This window comes from Macaca thibetana, chromosome 17 (genome assembly GCF_024542745.1).
Source record: "Macaca thibetana thibetana isolate TM-01 chromosome 17, ASM2454274v1, whole genome shotgun sequence".
In the NCBI taxonomy this organism is placed as follows: domain Eukaryota; kingdom Metazoa; phylum Chordata; class Mammalia; order Primates; family Cercopithecidae; genus Macaca; species Macaca thibetana.
This window is the reverse complement of record NC_065594.1, coordinates 57,073,737-57,095,347: the sequence shown is the minus strand read 5'-3', so window position 1 is coordinate 57,095,347 and position 21,611 is coordinate 57,073,737. Positions and strand designations below refer to the sequence as shown.

Sequence of the window (21,611 nt, the reverse complement as noted above, 5' to 3'; positions counted from 1 at the left end):
AGTTTCCGAGGGAGACACTCAAGGTTATCATTGAGTTGGAAATGAAGATAATGTTTTAGCATTTTGTTTGATACAAGTTTTGTTCATTTGGCTTAATTTTATATTAATCGTTGAAGATGCTGATCGGTGTTTGGGGTTTTGTTTATTTGTTTTTCATTGCTATTAGGTGGCTTCAGCCAGATTCATATGCTGATCCTCAGAAAACATCTTTGATCCTGAATAAGGATGATATTCGTTGTGGTTGGCCTACCACCATAACTGTTCAAACAAAAGACCAGTATGGGGATGTGGTACATGTTCCCAATATGAAGGTAATTATAACTGGATTAAATTAGCAGACATCCATATACTGGCTATGGTGACTGATAACATTTTAGAAATGCTAAGTGCTGAGAGTCCATTTGTTTTACAAACCTCTTTATATAATGGGTGGTGCTGAAAGTTTGTTTAAATGACTTGTTTATATTAAGTAGTCCCCAAGTTTCCAAGTTACATGTATTTTTTTGTGAGTTTGTTCTTTACATTTTGCTACCTGTTACGGTGACTCAAAGGAGGGATAAGAAAGTATCCATCTAAAGAGTGCCAGGCACATAGAGGGAAGACCCTCAATACGTATTGATTGAATAAATGCATGAAAGAATACATTTTTAAATTTTGTATATAGCTTTGAAAGACTCAAGTACATTCTGTGTTTGGTATAATTGAAACCACATTTTAAAAATAACACTCATTAAATAATTTAGAAATATATGAGTTTAGATTGTAAAAGAATAAGGAATTGAAATAGTTGCATAACATAATGATGAATATAGAGTTTTTAGGATACCTCTTACCTGAAATAATAATTCATAATGATGTTTCAGAGCATGTTATACATAATTATTTGTGATTTAATCTGTTAATATGAATATCTCATTTAAAACTTTTATTTCTGAAAAATTTATATTGAATAAAATTTTATATAGGCAGTCCCCAGCCCTCTCCTCCTTCAAAGTTGTCTTATAGAGTGATTGGTTATTTGAAGCTTAGAGTTGATTAAGCCACAAAATCCTCTTTGCTCATAGGACAGCTAATTTTGCCACAATATTATTTTCAGTAGAACTATTTCAACTACTTCATGCATTTATTCATTTATAGCATAAAGAAGTACAATGCCAATGTAGCATCTTACCTAAGTAAAAAATAAGAGCACATTATTTAAATGACTTAAGACTAGTAAATAAAACTGTATGGAAAAGCTTTCAACCCTGATGCTAAATCAAAATCAGTCTTTTAGCAGTGTCTTTCAAATATTTGGCCATGATCCATAGTTAGAATTTTTATTATAACCCAAAGATATAAAATAAATATATGATGGAGTAGTGTCTATGTAATAGCATATATTAAGTACATATAATTTACTTTATATATTCATACACACATACGTACATAATATGCTATACTCTGATATTTTCTCTAATTTTTTAAGGCAAGTCATACCCTTCACAAAGTGAGTTCATGCCTACTTGGAATTATTCTATAAAATGCAAAAAGCATCACAAATTATAAGAAAAAAATGAATTAAAAATAAAGTTATCCTGATAGTGATATGAAAAAAATGACTACTGGAGGATGGAATTTTGATCACAGTACAATACACATTAAGATATTGAAGGACTTGTATATTGTGTATTCACTGATGAATTTCTTAATGTAGTGAGTTGTTAAATCCAATCTTTGAACCCTCAAGATTAAGTTTTTTATTCATGTGACAACATTCTAATACCATGTTCATACTGTTATGCTTCTGGTATTTCTTTAGTTGTATTTTCTTTCTTGTGTTTTCTCCTTTGCACCTTTTATTATCTCTTTTGATATCTGGGTTGTTTATATCTTGCATTCATAGACTTTATCTTTTTTTCTTTTCATCTTAGAGTTCTTTTTTTAACCATATGATGGATCTACTTTTTTTTTTCCTCTCTTCCCCTTCCCTCTCCTCTTTCACTTTCCCCTCCTTCTGCTTTTTCCCTCTTTTCTTCCTCTTCTTTCTCCTCCATATATTTGCTTCTCCTGCTTTGTATCTTTCCTTCCCTTAAACCTCTTACTCAGTGTACTCTAAATTCCTTTCAGGTTTATCCAATTTAGAAACTTTATAGAAAATCACTCTAAATACTATCTAGAAGAAGTGATTTGTGCTTCTACTGATATTTAATTTATTAATATCATATTATATTAGCTGGAAACAAAATTAACCTATTTTACTTTCAGCCTATTAGTATATGAAGTCTCAGAAGTACTTTAGACTGTTCAGAAATTGTTAAAAGCTTTATGCAGCAATAGCTAATTATTTGAAACATAAAAATTGATTTGCAGCTAATATTTCAATGAGTTCCAAAATGCTTTAGAAAGCAACAAGTGTTATTGTTACAGTTTTTTTGCTTATAAAATGACTTGTTTCCTACATGTGATAAAATGAGTTAGAACTAAACACACATATTGTACCAATGTCAATTTCCTGGTTTTGGTTCAGTACCATCAGTGTTTGACAGTGTTGGATAAAATGTAGCCATTGGGGGAACCTGAGTGAAGGGTACATAGGACATTTCATCTATTTTGAAACTTCTTGTGAATTAAAAAAAAAAAAAAAAAGTTTATTTTAAGGAAATCTTACTTATTGACAAGAGAAAGTCACACAGGAAATAAAAGAGTAACTTTTTTAAAGTAGCACAGTTTGTAAAAGAAAGCAGAATGGTTATTCTATAATGTCTCAGTTTTCTTAGAGTATAAATTATTCAATGATTTACTTCAAGGTTCATGGTGCATACAGACATAGACTCTAGTGATAATTTGTTAAATACTTAGGGTAAATATAGTTGCTTACAGAAAGGTTAAATTGAAATAGTATGTATAAAAATAGTGCCTGTTATTTAAAATCAAATATGTTTGAGACAAGAGAGTTCCCTTGACCCCTTTGTGAAACTTGACGTGGGTGTGGTATGGCTCATTTACTTGGCTTCTGCACTCAAACCCCTTGCAGGATGGGGAGCACCCAGGCAAGCCCCTTTGGGCTTGTGTCTAGGGGTGTGTCACAATTAATGCTATTTTAGCTTTGTTGTCTGTGGATGGCTAAGTGTTAAACAGCTCAGTGAAGAATCAGCATGACACCCTTTTTGGATTCCCGCACCCAGTGTGTCCTGAATTCTTGTCCAGCATTCAGAAAGAATCAGGTCATACGAACAGGTGATGAATGCGTGAATGTGGCGTTTTTGTTTTTTGGTTTTTTGTTTTTTGAGATAGAGTCTCGCTTTGTCGCCCAGGCTGGAGTTCTGTGGCGCAATCTCAGCTCACTGCAAGCTCTGCCTCCCAGGTTCACGCCATTCTCCCGCCTCAGCCTCCCGAGTAGCTGGGACTACAGGCGTGCGCCACCACACCTGGGTAATTTTTTGTATTTTTAGTAGAGACGGATTTCACTGTGTTAGCCAGGATGGTCTCGATCTCCTGACCTCGTGATCCACCCACCTCGGCCTCCCAAAGTGCTGGGATTACAGGCGTGAGCCACCGCGCCCGGCCACTGCGGATTTTGTCACACAGTGAAAGTGGCCCTCAGCAGAAGGAGAGCTGGAAAGGGCATGGTGTGAGACGGTGATATTTCCCTGAAGCCTAGCAGTCTCCAGCCAGGCTCCTCTCCGAAGTGGTGCCGTGTGAGGTTAAGCCGCGCGTCTGTCAGTTGCTGCTTCTCCACTTGATATTCACCACTTGTCTCTCTGCTAGCTGAAGTCTGGGATTTATAAGAGCATAGGGTAGCGGGGCAGAGCTGGCCAAAAAGGCAACATTTAGGCGGAATACAGGGATAAACTGGTCTCAGGGCCGTGGTTTCCAGGCTTGAGGGTGGGGCCTTTGCCAGGGAACCACCTTCTCCTTTCTGGTATATCTCTGACTCCTGTCTGTATCATCTTCAAATTTTTAAATTATATTTAAAGTTTAAAGCTTTTCATACTGGCACGTGTTTGAGTTGAAATTTTAACCATATACCTGTAAACTGCTGTTTTTTAAATATAAGAATGGGTTTTTAATATTTCCAGGGGATTGTGTCAGTCCAAATACTGATCTCTTGTAACCTCACCTGAAGATAGTGGTCACTTAATGGAACCTATTTGTCACCTGTGCCTAACGTTATGTAAATGGTGAAAGTCTCAAACTACTGATTCCATAGAATGGCATTATTAAGAACAATAAACATTAAAGACAGTCTGTAGTTCTGAGGTAGTCCTCAATTACTTAAAAATGCTATCACTTTTATCTCTGCTACTTTTTCTATTTCTGTGACAATCCTGTTGAATTACCTATTCTTGCCAACCACAAAAATGTTGTCTGTAAGGAACAGCAGAAACTTTGAGTAAAGCTCAGAATGGTGATACCTGCTGAAGACCTAAAGTGATATTCAAATTGTGTGTACATTTGTGGTTGCCTAGGGGTCAAGTGTTTTTCTGCCAATGCATAAACAAATAAAAACAGAACGTTTTCTTATAATTCCTGGAAAATATTTCTGAAAAGTCTTTTTATAAGACAATTTGTATTTTCAATATATTAACATCCCTCAACAAATCTGTGCTTTGTATCTATATAGTAGAGTTAGTAGATGAAAGATAGTCCCGTTTTATTGTTGAAGAAATTGAGTTGCAAAGTTATAATTCCTGGAAAATATATCTAAAAGGTATTTTTATAAGACAATTTGTATTTTTAATATATTAACATCCCTTAACAAATCTGTTTTTTGCATCTATACTGTAAAGTTAGTGGATGAAAGATAGTCCCGTTTTATTGTTGAAGAAATTGAGTTGCAAAGTTTAATTATTAATAGATTGTTTAAATGTTTATGTTAGTGATAGAGCTGTCTAATAATATTCTTTCTTCACTAGAGTAAAGAAATATCTTTGGGCTTTAAGTATAAGATTTGTTTCATTAAGTGTTAATTTTTGAAACTTCTATCAATAGAGAACATTTTCTTCTTTAGAACAGTGCAGCTGAAACTGACATTAGTGCTTTAAAATGTCCTGAGATTGTGGGAAAGCATTTACACTTGCATTACCTGATAAAATAATTTGTTAGTCCCTGCTATAACTTAATGTAGATTCATTCCACTGCCTTTTCCTGTACTTTATTAGTGGTGCATTTGTTTTTATGTTTTGATATCTCTGATTATGTATTCCAAAATGATGAGGCCTTGTTTTACACTGTGTTCATGATTCGTATTGTCAACCCATCTTGAGGTCATTTGAACTCTGTTGAATAAGCCTTTGAAAGGAATGCCAGAGATAGACCAATGCTAACATAGCTAACATAAAGTATGCATAATTGTGAGTTTATAATTGTAAGTTGCTTATTTTGATGTCAGTGACAATTAAATAATAATAGTATTTGGTTTCTGTAATACCATGTTTAGGTGGAAGTGAAAGCTGTCCCTGTTTCTCAGAAAAAAACATCTTTACAACAAGATCAAGCAAAGAAACCTCAAAGGATTCCTGGCAGTCCTGCAGTAACAACTGCATCTTCTAATACTGACATGACTTTTGGAGGACTGGCATCACCAAAGCTAGATGTTTCATATGAACCAATGATAGTGAAGGAAGCTCGATATATTGCCATAACAATGATGAAGGTAATTTATTTTACTTATCAGAAAAATTTTAGTTTTCAACATTCGTTTATTTAACCAACATTTCAGTGTTTCAGATGCAGACACGAAATTATAAGTCCAAAGAGCATTTGATGGATATTAAATTTGCAGCAACACTTTTAAGATAATGTTATCCTATCTTCAGAGAGGGTTTTCATTGGTTTTTGACAGATGTCCAAAGGGGATCATCAATTACAGATCAAGTTAATCCAATCAGAGATACAGGTGTATTAGGCTGTTTCAGTTCCTGTGAAAGTATTTGACTACTTTTGACCAGGAACAGTGGCCCACACCTATAATCCCAGTGCTTTGGGAGGCCAAGGAGGGAGCAACACTTGAGGCCAAGAGAGTTCAAGACCATCCTCAGTAACATAGGGAGACCGCATCTCTACAAAATATAAAAATAACGTAAAATTTCTAAGTACTTGTCTATTTGCAGTTTACTATTCGTGCTAGAATGTATCTCTTGAGGGTTTCGCTATTTACCTATGCCCCCCTTCAGTTTTGGATTCTCTCAAATGCCAGATGTATCTCCTAGAACTCTTTGGGATTTTTAGCTCTCTAATAACTTTAGACATTAAAAATATACATTTTGGATGTTCTAGTTATCTTCAGAGGCAGCGTTAGTCTGAATTATCAAGGTCGTCATTATTCGAAGCTGAAGTTTATAATTTTGGCATTTTCAGAGAGCAGTCATGAGCCATTGAAGGCTTTTGGGTAGAAGAATGGCTTGATTAGATTTGAGTTTTATAAAGATTATAGTGGAATATGGATGGTGTAATTGGGCAAATGATCAAGACACATGGCTTGGTTTTAGTCTCTTTAGGGGACTGTTGACTTAATTTGGTTAGATATGCTGATCAGTTGGACTACTGAGTTGTCAATCAGGATAGGTTCAATAGAATCGGTAGAACCTGGTAGCTAGTGGAGGTGGAGTAAAGAAGAAAGGTAGGAAATAAAAGATGAAATTCACATTTTGAGCTTGTGTCCAATTGATAATGGAAGAAGGGCAGGTTTTGGTTAAGAAAGATAACAGATTCAGTTTTGGATGAGATGAGTTTCAGGTACTTCTGAAATACCTATGTGAAGATGTATAAAACAAAGTTGGATGTACAGACCTGAGTGATCACAGTCTGACCTCAAGAAAAGGATTCAAGAATCATTAGCACTTACATTGCTTATGAAGTCATGGGAATAGATGATACCTTCTATGGTTAAATGAAGACAGAAGTTCCAGGATAGGATCCTAAGAAACACCAGTATCACTGAGTCTCAGACTCTTCTCTACATCAGAAGCATCTGGAGCACTTACTTTAAAAAAAGATTTCCAAACACCCAGAGATTTAGATTCAGTGGGTTTGGAGAGAGAGTCAGGAATTTGCCTGAAACAAATATGCGGAGTGATTCAAATTCAAAACCTATACTTTGAGAAATATTGATTTACAAGATAAGAGAAAAAGAAAGGAAAAGGAAAAACAATTCACACTGGTAAGAATACTAGCCAAAGAAGCAACACATAATTAAGGGAATGGCTGAAGTGAGTGTAGATAAGCCTCTCAAGATGTTTGACTGTAGAAAGAACCAGAGGAAATGGAACTGAGTGAAGGCTTTGGAGTATGGGGTCTTATTAATAGAGATAGACTTACATATTTGAGTGCTGATTAGGAGATAATTCAGAGAAAGAAAACAGTAAAGACACTCTGAATATAAAAATAGAATCTAGAGCTCAAGTGGTAGCAGTGGCCTTAAATAGGAGGAGTAGTGCTTGTTTTCATTCTGCCAGGAGAAGGAAAAGAAAGCTTAATACAGATGCTAGTAAATTTTTAGGTTTTGCAGCCAAAGGAATTATTTAAAACCGTGATTTTGTGTTTGGAGTTGGAAATGGAAGTGATGAATCTTAGGGTCAAGGTTTTGAAACAAAGGGGAAAAAATGAAATTGTTATTCCTTGAGATTGAAAGAAAGCACCGATCAGAAAAGATGTATTAGATGCCTTTGAATAATAAGTTGAAATTGAAGATTATTTGTAAATAACAATGTGAGTCATATGAGCATGGGTAAAATAATCATTTGGATTGATCTAGCATTAAAATTTTGCTAGATAGTTCAGCAAAAGAACAGTGGAACAAGAAGTTGAGTATATGGTAGCTAAAGAGAGGACAGTGGAACCTAACTTAGTTTGGAAGGGAAGAAATTTCAGAGAGTCAAGGAAGTTAGAGGGACTAGACATCAGAGTAGATATAGGAATAGTTATTGAGGTTAAAAAAAAAACTGAACAGCCCACTTTATTTTGATTTCAGAGACAGAACAATTCTGAGTAGTGTCACAGGTCTGTGACTTTTGGTGTGAGTGGCTGGAAAAAAGTTGAAGTTATTGAGGTTAAAGAAATCAGGGAATGAGAAACTGGAGTTCTAGATGAATTGTCCACTGGCTGTTAAAGAAGTCAAGGCTACAAATTCTTCTCTATTCCAACACTTATTTAAGGAATTTAGTTTCTTGTCTCCTTACCTCCCTAGTCTTTTAGTTTCCTATGAACGTGCTTCAATTTGTATAATTTCTTTTGCAAATTTTGTTACCACAACAGAATGCAGTATTTCAAACATGTTCTGAGTAGCCTAGGTTTAGAGCAGGTATAGAATACCATTCCCAAACAGTATCTGTGAAATGTTAATTCAGGTTCCGGGAGGAAATTTTCCTTATCAACCATTCACAGATACTATGTACTCACCCAGTAGTGAGCCAAGTATTGTAGAGGATGGAAAAATGAGATATGGTCTCTCCTTTCATTACTAAGTGTGTTAATAATATGTATTTGAGGGAAGGTGATGAAGTAGAAAATACATTGTACTCAAAGTCTAGAAACCTGGATTTCCTTCTTTTCTCACCTTTGTATGGCCAAAGACTCAGCCTTAATTTGCGTTTTTCTCACATGTAACTTTTGAGTAGGTAAAGTCAGCTAGATCATTCCTAATTCATTTTTATGAAAACAAAAAGGGTAGAGAGAAGGAAAGGGGCTTTGAGTTTGCTTCCTTTTACTGTAAGTACAGGAGGAGTTAGAAGTGGATGAGCAGTTGGACATCTTGACCTGAACTTGAAAGATAATGATTTCTTTGCTAATGTTGCAGGCATACAGAAGTATTGGGAATAATGTGCCAAGTTTCATGTACCTACAGCCCATTTTTGTCTTTACATTTTACCATAATTGTTTCAGGTCATTTTGTTATTTTTTATTAAGAAACAGATTGCTACACGTACAATTGAAGCCTGCATAAACCCTTCCTCAGACCCATTACCCACCCCTTCCTTAGAGGTAACTGTTGTCCTGAGTGTAGTAATTCTCATTCCTATGTATATTTTTAGGCTCTTGTTGAATACAAATTTATTCATAAGCAGTATATTTTGGATTGTTCAATATGTTTTCCAGAAGTTTATAAAATAGTATCATATTGTATGTATCATTTTGCCAGATTTTTGCTTAATGTTATTTTTGAGGTTCAGCCATGTAGCTATAGGTCATTCATTTTAACTGCTTTAAAGTATTCCTTTGGGTTACTATTCCATAATCTGTCCATTCCCCCATTGATGGACACCTATTATAAACTGTACAGAAATAAACATTCTGTATTTGTCTCCTTTTGTACATGAGCAAGAGTTTGTGTAAGATGCATACTTAGAATTGGAATTGTTAAGTTGTAGGGCTTGCACACCTTCAACTACGTTAAGTATTGTCAAAACTCACATTCCCACGAGCAATGTATGAAAGTAGCAGGTGCTGCATGTTCTCCTCAGCGCTTGGTTCTTACCAACACAATTTGATGACCATGATATGATTTATTTTAGTTTTGTTTTCTTTCGTGTTTTCTTTCAAGTTTAGTTAAATAACTTTTCTGGTCTTTTTTGACCTTTCAGATTTCTTCTTCAGAGAATTGTCTTGACTCTTTTTTTGTTGTTGTTTATCTCTTTTGTATGGATTTGTTCTTTATATATTATGGATGCATATCACCTATGGGTTATACAAGTTAAAAATCTCCTTCTCCGAGGTGGAAGCTTTTCCTATCTTTATAGTATCTTTGTTTTGCAAAGCTTTAAAATTTTAATGTACTCAGAAGATGTTATCTGTTTTTTTCTTTTGCTTTTTTTTTTAAGTTTTGGTGTTTACTGTTGGATCTTCAAACCACATAGAATTTATATTTAATAAATAGTCTAATGTAGGTAATTGAGTTTTTTCTTTTTATCCTATATGGATAACCAGTTGTCTCACAACCATTTATTGAATAATGTATTACTCTATTAATCGAGAATGTTTCTCAATGATTTTACAATTGTTACTGGTCTCTTTTTTAAAGGTTTATGAAAATTATTCATTTGAAGAACTACGTTTTGCATCACCAACTCCTAAGAGGTAAGAATCGCTTTCTCAAAGTATAACCAAAACATGTGTTGTCGCTTGCAACTAAAATCGTCCTGCATTTCAACTTTATTTTCTATAAATAATTACTTTATAGCATTTTTCTAGGTTGCCATTGCTGATAGAGATTTGTCACATAATAATGTATAGATTTGCAGAAAGCATGTGTTTACATTCAACTGTAATACTGCCAGCATGTTACATAATACTACCTACTAGTGAAAGTAGGTATGTAAAGTAGGTATCTAGTATCTAAAAATGTTTAAATTGACTTGTTTAGGATTGATTAGTTTGTTTTTCATTTGTTTGCTATTTAAAAATTAATCCTTTTGTCCTTCCAATGAATTGTGGAGAGATTTCAGCATGTGGTATACTTGTATTTGATTGTACTGTCTTAATTTTTCAGCCCATAAGTAACTCTGTTAACTTCAGATTTAAGCACATTTTTTTGAGTTAATATTTTATTTGTTAGTAACAGTACTTCTTAAAATAGACACTTGGAAAAAATAATTAGATGCATTATAGTTTGGAGAGATCACCTCCATAGAATTTAGAAAAGTCCCTGAAGTGAATCTGGGATAGCAGAATTATGTATAGGCTGGAAATGCCAGTTTGAAACTCATGGGGAAAATACATTTGGGAATCATCTACATAGAGATGGCATTTATTTAAAACTGAGGAATGGATGTCACCTAGATAGATGGCATAGGTAGAAAAAAGATTACCCAGACCCAAATCCTGGGGCATTCCTTAAATTAAACGGTAGTCAGAAAAGGGAAAGCAACGAAACACTGACAAAGAATGACCAGTGAGATAAGAAAAAAGCCAGGAAAATAAATGTCGCTGAAGCAAAAGGAAGGAAGTATTTCAAGATAGGAAGAGTTGTCAGCTATCAAATGCTACTGAGAGATTACTGAGGATGAAGTGACCATTGAACTTGGGGACATGGTGGTCATTGGTGACTTTGACATCAGCAGGTGTAAGGAAATGTTGGAAACAAAAGCCTAGTAAGGATAAATTGTGGGAGGGAAGTAAAAGTGAGAAAATGGAGTTTGAAATAAATAGGAGAAGAGATGTTAAGACCTTACTAGAGGAGGCTGTAATATCAAAGGGAGGTGTTAGCGAAGGTTCTAAAGTTTGTGTGCTAATGGAAATGGTTCAGTAAATTGAGAATATTGATGATGCATGAGAGAGAACAAGGTGATTGCAGCATAAAAATGTTGAGGGAATAAGATTCACAGGACAAGGGCAGGGGCTAGCTTTGGATCAAATCCAGGACACTTCCTCCATTCTACCATGAGAGAAGGCAGGGGAAAGTAGGTTTATTAATCACATTGCAACTTTGAGGTTGTATCTGATTGCTTATTGTCTCACAAGAAAGAGGTGAGGTCATGATCACCTGAGAGTGAGGAAGAGAGGTGATGCAGGTTTGAGGTAAGAAAGAAGTGAAATTCAAGCATTTTGGAGAGTAGACAAGCATACTATGGCAGGGTGGTAGGATTGCGAGGAGGTATGCAAACAAATTAAATGTTTGCTGAACTATTGTAATGATGTTGGCTGCTTAACCAAAAGTAAAATTTCCAACATCCATCTTATTTCTTTCCAGACCCAGTGAGAATATGCTGATCCGTGTCAATAATGATGGGACTTATTGTGCAAATTGGACTCCGGGGGCTATTGGACTCTACACTATTCATGTTACCATTGATGGCATTGAAATTGGTAATTTTTTTTAAGCTGTGAGCTACTACTTACTTCGAATAACTAGAATCAAAATTATTTTTATCTTCTAGTTTTGCCCTTTAACTCGCCTCATACATATGGATAGGTTTCATAAGTTATTTGAGGCCTTGTTTTCTCATTCATAATGAGTATTTAATTAGTGCGTTAACATTTTGTAATAATTTCTGGTGTCCACCCAAGCATTGTAGCCCTCATGACTCCTTCCCTGCATTCCCTGATGTGAATAGTCAGGTGTGCTCTCTTCCACGGTGCTGTGTTACCCTGTCTCTCCCTTGTGGGTGTGTCTGTGCTTCTCCTGACTGTGAGCAGAAAGCATTCATGCTTGGATCTTCCAGTGTAGCTCAGTGCCTGGCACGTAATGACAGTAAATATGGATGAATGAATGCATTTTTCAATCTATCAATGTGTTATAGGATATCTATACAGTCATGTGCCTCATAACATTTTGGTCAGTGACGAACAACATATATAGTGGTGGTCCTGTAAGATTTTTACTGTACCTTTTCTATGCTTAGATATGTTTAGGTATGCAAATCCTTACCATTGTACAGTTACCTACAGTATCCAGTAGAGTAACATGCTGTATAGGATTGTAGCCTAAGACCAATAGGCTGTACCATATAACCCAGGTAATCTGTACCATCTAGGTTTGCATAAGTCCACTCTGATGTTTGCACAATGATGAAATTGCCTGGTGATGCATTTCTCAGAACATTTCCCCCATCCTTAAGCAATGCATGACTATATTAGATACATGAGAGGGGATTTATTAGGGAAAATTGGCTTGCAGAGTTATGGAGTCTGAAAAGTCCCATGATAGGCCACACCTGCAGGCTGGAGACCCTGGGATGCAGGTGGCCTCAGAACCAGAGAAGCAGATGATGCAACTCTCAGTCTGAAGCCAAAGGCCTGAGAATCCAGGAGGGGCACAGATATAAGTCCTGGAGTCTAAATTTTGGGGACCCTGGAGTTCAAATGTCGAGGGACAGTAGAGGAAGTGTTTATCCAAGCTCCAGAAAATAGATATGCATTCACCTCTCCTCTGTTTTTGTTTGCTCTGTGTCCCCAGCTGATTGAACAGTGCCTGCCCACATTGAGAGCAGATCTTCCCCACCTACTCCACTCACATTCACATGCCAGTCTTCTCTGGAAACACCTTCACAGACCCAAAAGTTATGCCTTACCAGGTTTCTAGGTATTCTTTAATTCAGTTAGGTGGACACCTAGAACTAATCATCACAACCATTAACTTTGAAAAACATACTGCTTGTCTTTCAGGCATTAATCTTTCCTTTACTTTACTTTTAAACTGTGTGTATAATAGGATAACAAGGAGAAAACTATAGTACTTATCAGTGTGAATTTCTTGTAACGTTATTTTTCCTGATGCTCCTCAAGAAAAGGGGTTTCTGTGATCAGATAGATTTCAAAAACCTGGTACGGGATGAGTATCTTTTATCTGAAATGCTTGCAACCAGAAGTATTCTAGATTTTGGACTTTTTCTGATTTTGGAATAGCTGTATTATAGCTACCAATTGAGCATCCCTAATTCAAAATTTCAAAATTCAAAATGCTTCAATGAGCACTTTTTTTGAGCATCATGTCAGCATTCAAAAAGTTTTAGATTTTAGAGCTTTTTGGATTTGAGGTTTTCATATTAGAGATGCTCAACTTGTATATGGTAGTCTCACTTGAGACATTCACACAATCTACATTAACATATTAGGGATTCTGAGAAGTTCTGAAATCAAGAAATTTGTCTATGTTTAATCCTTATCATGGGACCCCTTGCTAGTGGGAAAGAGAGAAACAGGGTGGAGATAGTAATAATACCAATTAATATTTCACCAAAATATTTGGGAAACTCTGCTTTAAGTAGTTTGCTTTGTCAGTGGAGGTAAAGAGGTACTTTACATTGATGTAATTGTATGTTCTCATACATTAATATAACTATATAGACTCAGATATGTCCAGTTCACCTGACCGTTCTAGAGACCTTCGCCAGCAGCCTTTGCTGCACTCTTCTTTATTTCAACATATCCATAAAGCCTTTAGTTCAGCAACTGTTTTTTGGTTCTCAGCATACATTGTCCTGAGTAAGACAATTCCTGTCAAGTGTTAACACTTTACTGAGGACTGTGAAAGTAAAACAGGCAAACCAAAATCATACGAAGTAGAATATAAGTAGTGACATACAAGAGATACAAATTACAGTAGGAATTCAAAAGTAGAAATAGCCAAGAACGACATTGTGAAGATTTTCTTCTCTCTAAAAATTCTGGTAAAATTTCAGTAGATAGAGTTTTTTTCATCATCTTATCTAATTGTGGGATGAAGGAAACTGATACAAATTAGATAAGAAAAATCCACTTGTATTTGTTTTTTGGAATGAAGCTGAAGAAAAAGACTTGCTTACTTAGAATCATCCATTTTCTTCCATACTCAACTTCACTGCTCTTCTTCGTAAGTTTTCTCCCATGCCATCAGTGGGCTGCAACCTTGCTTGACCATGGACAAGCAGAGATAATAATTCATTAGAACAATTACAATAATAATAGCTAACATTTATTGTGCATTTAATATATATATCTAAATTTGTTCTACATGTACTTTTTTTTTTTTTTGAGACAGAGTCTCACTCTGTTGCACAGACTGGAATGCAGTGGCACAATCCCTGCTCACTGCATCCTCCACCTCACAGGTTCAAGCAATTCTCATGCTTCAGCTTCCTGACCTGGAATTACAGGTGTGCGCCACCATGCCCAGCTGATTTTTGTATTTTTAGTAGAGATGGGGTTTCGCTATGGTGGCCAGGCTGGTCTTGAACTCCCAACCTCAGGTGATCCGTCCGCCCCAGCCTCCCAAAAGGATTACAAGTGTGAACCACTCTGCCTGGCCCCTTGTACATTTTAAGTCATTTATTTCCTACAACAGCTCGGTGAGTTAGATACTATTATTTTTCCCATTTTATAGATGAAGAAATTGAGGCACAGAGAGTCAAACAGTTAGTGCAAGATATCGGAGTAACCAAAGCAGTCTAACATGAGAACCTCAGCTTCTCATAACCATGCTACATTGTCATAGAGATGACTGGTAGAGATGATGAGTGGTATTCTGATTTGATATTGTCTGATAAGATTTAATTCTCAAGGGTTTTTTTTTTAATTATTTTCCATTTTTTCTGTATCATTTCATATGTTCTAGTTAAAGATAGGGAGCCCCTTCTTTTCCTTAACCTCCTGAGATATTCCTTTAGAATCTTAGGGCCATTTTAAAAATATTTCTCTTGTTTAGCTTACTAAATATCCATTACCTTAAAAGGACAGAAATCAGATATTTGTGTTAATTTTTTTTTTTTTTTTTGAGACGGAGTCTCGCTCTGTCGCCCAGGCTGGAGTGCAGTGGCCGAATCTCAGCTCACTGCAAGCTCCGCCTCCCAGGTTTATGCCATTCTCCTGCCTCAGCCTCCCAAGTAGCTGGGACTACAGGCGCCCACCACCTCGCCCGGCTAGTTTTTTGTATTTTTTAGTAGAGACGGGGTTTCACCGTGGTAGCCAGGATGGTCTCGATCTCCTGACCTCGTGATCGTGTTAATTTTTAAAAATAGCCTGTGGATGTTTGTAAGATTAGGTTTAAGGATCTTCCTTCTGTTTTTTTCTCATATGTTACAGTTCTCTTATTTTTCTGACAGATGCTGGTCTGGAAGTAAAAGTAAAAGACCCACCAAAAGGGATGATACCACCAGGAACTCAGCTGGTCAAACCAAAGACTGAACCTCAGCCTAATAAGGTTAGGGCAGAATGAGCTGAGAGCCAGAATCATTCAATTTTTACATGTTTGTCACTGATGCTTCAAAATGGCCAGTAAACATCTAACGTTTTACTTGATTTCAGGACTTAAATTCTAATTATCCCTAAATAAATTTAGAGAGTAGTTTATGGTAATATTTCTAAGTTATAACATATGTACTTCTTTATTTCTTTGTGTAATGCTATCGTAATTGATACATATTGTATTCTTCCTGCTATATAACATTTACAATGAACAAAAAGTCTACTGAAATAAAGTGTAAAGTTTGCAAGGCAAAAATGTCCTCTACTGTCAAAAGAAAAGTTAACTTCTGAAATCTAAAGAATAAGTACAGGCATTTTGGTAAACTGCATGTTAAAAAATGAAATATTGGTAATTGAATTTGTTTTTCTAACAGAAACAAATGGTTTTTATCCTTCTTAACACATATCTTCAATATTTAGAAATGAGTTAAAATATATATAATTGTCTAAGTTTTATTTTCAGTAATATACATTTCAGTGCTTAAAAGGTCTGTGGTTAGTGTTGTTATAAAGCACTGTTATTTGCAGAGAGAGCCTCACTACAAATAATTCTGGAACCTTGTTAAGAATTATGATACTTTCAAACCTGCTTAATTTTACTTCTTGCTACTTATAAGATCTCTATTCCATGTTCTTCCTACCTCACTGTTTATCTTTGCCTTTCTCAGGTTCGAAAATTTGTGGCCAAGGACAGCGCAGGGCTTCGCATTCGTAGCCACCCTTCCCTTCAGAGTGAGCAGATAGGCATAGTGAAAGTCAATGGAACTATCACTTTTATTGATGAGGTAATTGATAAAGGAGCTCTTGGTAGTAAATTTTGGACAGAAAGTTTTTGCATTGTTTTCTTAATAATAAGGTTACTGAGTTTTTTGTCAGAATGTGTTTTAAGCAGTTTGGGAAATATTTTAAAACTACTTTATAGAATGTGTTCATTGAGTTTCAAACAGTTCATTTATTTTATCGTTAAAAAATAACTAAAATTATATTTTGAACATGAAAAGAACAATGTTCAACATAGTATTCAGAAATCTATACATGTATTCACTGAAAATGGGTATAGTTTTTCATGACATTTTAAAATGTTGTTTGTTTTGAAATGTGTTTCTTACTGCTTTAACTTTAGACAGTATATTTTTCTGGTAATACAACCAAGTAACTTCTGATTCTTAGAATATAAATATAAGGGAAGGAAGATTCGTATTCTTTTGGGTAACATCTGATTTTACTGTTTAAACTATGTGTCTTAAAGTGTGGTTTCCTTGTGTGTTTATTCCTAAGTGAAATTGTTTTTATAATCTTGTCACATGAATTATCATATTGTGTTGGCACTCTTTGCTGCTTTTTTTCCCCTGGAAGGTCTCTCAGACTTACTTTCTACAAAAACTAGATGCTTAATCTCCACATCCACCATTATTTTCCTGCTTTGCAGACTTTCAGACGTTGCTAGCCTCATAGGACTTACAGGAAGGCCTGGCTTGTTTCTGTTGCTTTTTTTCTATAGATCCATAATGACGATGGTGTGTGGCTGAGGCTGAATGATGAGACAATAAAGAAGTATGTCCCTAACATGAATGGTTACACTGAAGCCTGGTGCCTCTCTTTTAATCAACATCTTGGCAAGAGTCTTCTGGTCCCTGTTGACGTAAGTAAAAGGTGGTTTTAAAAAGCATTATAGATACACGCTGTTTTTTTTTTTTACAGGGCTTTCTTTAATTAAGGCTTTTCAGTTCTGAGGTAACCCACAACTAAGTAACTTTTACTTTACAATTTTTTGAATTCTTAAGGGCTTCTGTGTAATGAAAGTGAAGTTTGGCAAGGTTAAGGCCCTTAGTGCAGATTATGATCCATCACAGATAGGCAGGAAGTAGTAAATTTAATTAATTACTACTTAATTAAAACTACTGAATTCCTTTCCAAGAGGTAGAAAATGAGACTGGTAACATTTTTTCTTTCTTATTTATACAATTGTTTGGAATGAATTCCAAACTAAAGTTTATGAACTCAGAAATATACATTCAAAAACATGTATAAATGTATGTTATGGTCACATTTTGCAATTAGTGCTGTGTGTTTTGTCTAATTTTGAATTTCTTCCTTCTTGGCTTATAATAGTATTATTTAGACTTGTGGTGCTATGTAGTATTCTAATTGAAGTTAAATCCTAGTCTTTGAGAGAATTCATTTTACCTCCTTGTTAAGTATAGTAGAATAGAGCCAGTGTTCACAAGATTGCTACTTCATGAAGTATAATAATAACCCACACTTCATTTTATATATTAACCAGGAAAGAATGATTTTTCCCTTTTTTCATTACCATCAAATGTGTGTGCTCTTTAGGACAGGGCTAATAAATATCACAGGTAAAATTTTATTTAAAAACTTAGTATTTTAAACAGTTGAATTTCTTAAAAATCAGTTTATAAAGTTAGCTTATTATATCAAACCATTCGGTATATTCCATTTGACTTTCTCCTTGATTGTCCGTAATAATGTTCTCCAAAGCAGTAATTTATATAATACAAGACAATTCTTTGGTGAACAAAACATTGGAATTTCTATTTGTATTTATTGATCTCATTTTTTTTATATGCTTTTGTGTATGTTTTATAATAGCACAGTGGAGACTTTGTATATATAGAGAGAGCAAGGAAGAGAGAAGGAAGATATGTGATCAAGAAAATTTAGAGTGTTGGCTTACTGCTTTACGGAGGTTAAGTTGAACAATGATACATCTATAATTAAAATACTAAATTTTAAATCAAAAAATTACATCAATTACATCTTATTAAATTTTCCTCAGATTTATACCTGCAGTTAAAAAGGATTTTGACCTTCTATGAAAGTGTATTTTAAAGAGATAATTATAACCACCATTTTTGTACAGTTTTTTTTCCAATGTAAACTTTTTTGTTGGGCAAGGGGGAGTTGAGTTTTGTTTTTTATACAAATGGAAGAACCGCTGGAACTCAGGAGGTGGAGGTTGCAGTGATTCGAGATTGCGCCACTACACTCCAGCCTGGGAGACAGAGCGAGTCTCTGTCTCAAAAAAAAATAAAAATATGGTGATGGGGTCTTACTATGTTGCCCAGGCTGGTCTGGTCTCAGACTCCTGAGCTCAAGCGATCATCTTGCCTTGGCCTCACAAAGTGCTGATATTACAGGCATGAGCTACCACACCTGGCCATTGTGTGTTTTATTTAAGATAATTTTCTTCAGTCCCTAATAAAACGTTATTCCAGATTATATTATCTTTTCTACCTCCCCAGTCCAAATTTTCTCCGATTTCTTTGCTCATTTGAGGAGCTGCTTTTGGGAGAGAAGGATACTCACACAGATAAAGCAAGTCAATAAACAAAGGTAGAAAGGAAGAGCAAGAAGTACCATCTGTCAAAGTTCTGAATCCCACGGTTTTGTTTTAAAGCATTGTGTTCTGTTATTTGATGCTTTTGAACACCATCCAAGAGACTATCTGTAGTAGACAGTCTCCTTAAGGGAAAGAAGGGAGTAACAAATCTTAGAGGAGCGGTAAGGAGTGGAGTGAGGCATGCAGATACTTGCCGGTGGTTTTCACTGGTATGTGAGTGCGGAGGTTGTTAATGTAAACAGCTCAAGAGTGTCTGGTATTGTTAGGAAGCTAGGGTTTTTTTGATTTCTTCATTTTAAGAGTAGTAGTGACTTGAGAGTTTTATAAGTTAGAAGAAAGATACTAGTAGAAAAAGGGAGAAATTAAAGATGTAGATGACAAGGCTGAAGACTGAAAAACAGGAGGAGGAAATGGAATTAAGGGCACCTTGGAGAGCTTGCTTCTGTAAAAGAGCGGGGGATATGCATGGCAGTAGTTATGTCTTGGAGGAGGGAGGGACGAGGGGAAGAGGTTGAGGGAGACTACAAGTTCCCTTAAAATAGAAGATAGGAAAACCATCAGTTCACAATGAAAAGAATGAGTTAAGTTAGGGGGTTGAGAAATGCAATGAATATTTGGAATATTGTTTGAAGGATTACTGGGCCACTAAAGACTCAATGAGACCACTGTATAGACCCAGCTGGAATCCCCCGCCTAGTCCTTTATTGCCCTAAGCGTCCAGAATTAAAAGAGCCAAGAAACAGCCAAGAAAGCAAATTCTAGTACTAGTTGCTGAGCTGCTGTGACAGAAAGAGCAATTAAGATAATCAACTCTGGGAATGTGTACTCAGACCTAAGTTAGAAATGTGAAAGGACAAATGGAAGGTCCAAGGGATTTAGAAGATTTAATAAAATCCTAGGACAATATAGTGAATGCACTGTAGTTAAAGAGCTGGAAAAATACAGACAATAAAGTAGAGTATTTGTATTTGATATCATAGGTAGAGCACTTTAACGAATGAGACGCTCTGTTACATTGCCATGGGAGGGTGGCTGAAGTGCAGTGCACATGGAAGTCACTGCAAGTGCCTAAGTCTGGGAACTAAGAAGCTAGGCAGGTGGAAGATCATCTGCATGGACTTGAAGACACACAGATGATGTGACTCACAAAGTTAAAGATAAAAACAGGCTGTACGTGGTGCACGCCTGTTATCCCATCTCTTTGGCAGGCCAAGATGGGTAGATCACAAGGTCAGGAGTTCAAGATGGTGAAACCCCGTCTCTATTAAAAATACAAAACTTAGCCGGGCGTGGTGGCTGGTGCCTGTAGTCCCAACTACTCAGGAGGCTGAGGCAGAGAATTGGTTGAACTAGTGAGGCGGAGGTTGCAGTGAGCTGAGATCGCACCACTCCACTCCAGCCTGGGCGACAGAGCGAGACTCCATACCAAAAAAAAAAAAAAAGACAAAAACAGTGTGTTTACCGTTGGAGGAAGGGGTCCATAAGACACAATTTAAAGTCATGGGGGGATGGAAATAGCTTGATGTTGGATCAGGAAGAAACAGAGCAGTTTTGATATAAAAATGAAAGAACAGGCCAGGCGCGGTGGCTCACGCCTGTAATCCCAGCACTTTGGGAGGCCGAGACTGGCGGATCACGAGGTCAGGAGATAGAGACCATCCTGGCTAACACGGTGAAACCCCGTCTCTACTAAAAATACAAAAAATTAGCCGGGTGAGGTGGCGGGCGCCTGTAGTCCCAGCTGCTGGGGAGGCTGAGGCAGGAGAATGGCGTGAACCCGGGAGGCGGAGCTTGCAGTGAGCTGAGATCCGGCCGCTGCACTCCAGCCTGGGCGACAGAGCGAGACTCCGTCTCAAAAAAATAAATAAATAAATAAATAAATAAAATGAACAGGTGGATGACATAAGGGTTTATGTTTTGGGTGGTGATCAAAGATGACAGAGGGAAATTAACTGGCATAGGGCTCTAAACAGATCCGGGATAAAGTTACTTAAGTACAGATGTTAACTGAGGGCTCACACAGGGTCAGAGGCCTGACATAGGCAGGGACAGGCATGATTTTCCAAGGTTTTATCTGTAGGGACTAGGGCAAACCCCTTACCCAGTCAGTACATTCTTCTTAAGAGAATCTGACTGTGCAGGGCTAAACATGATAGGGCATAGAGGGAATAATGATTCCCTCTCATCCCCTCAAGGAAATAACACAGCTAAATAGTTGCATCTTGCTACCTCTTCCTTTGTCTCTCTTATATATTTACTACTGGAAAAACACTCTTATCTTTTCTCCTTCTTCAGTTCCTTTAGAGTAAACAAACCTTAATCATGGCTATTAATTGTAAAACATGACTCAATAAAAAAATGAAAACTGGGAGATATGAAATAAAATTGGAAGTATTCAAACACCAATGCTGCTAACTTAAAAAGAAGCGAAAGTACTAAAAAGTTGCCTTCCGCACTGTTTACATCTATCTCTTCAACCTTTTCTAGTTAAAACAATTTTGTATTGACATCAATGTGTGCACCTTATTTGGATCCCGACTCAAACAAACTATAGAGAGGAGTGGGGGCAGAGATTGGAAGTTTGAACACTGACTGAATGTTGGATGAA

General features: G+C 36.2%; 1 protein-coding gene across 20 annotated transcripts in view; it reads left to right on the top strand.

Annotated features, from left to right (window-relative positions):
• Nucleotides 1–21,611, top strand: part of MYCBP2 (MYC binding protein 2) — a 1,055,480-nt gene that overhangs the window by 941,990 nt on the left and 91,879 nt on the right. For all 20 annotated transcript variants that reach the window (XM_050766397.1, XM_050766404.1, XM_050766398.1 and 17 more), the window contains 7 exons: nt 167–311; nt 5,423–5,638; nt 10,001–10,056; nt 11,669–11,784; nt 15,498–15,595; nt 16,308–16,424; nt 17,141–17,281. In XM_050766397.1, the coding sequence (XP_050622354.1) occupies nt 167–311; nt 5,423–5,638; nt 10,001–10,056; nt 11,669–11,784; nt 15,498–15,595; nt 16,308–16,424; nt 17,141–17,281 (889 nt within the window). The remainder of the gene's footprint in view (nt 1–166; nt 312–5,422; nt 5,639–10,000; nt 10,057–11,668; nt 11,785–15,497; nt 15,596–16,307; nt 16,425–17,140; nt 17,282–21,611) is intronic.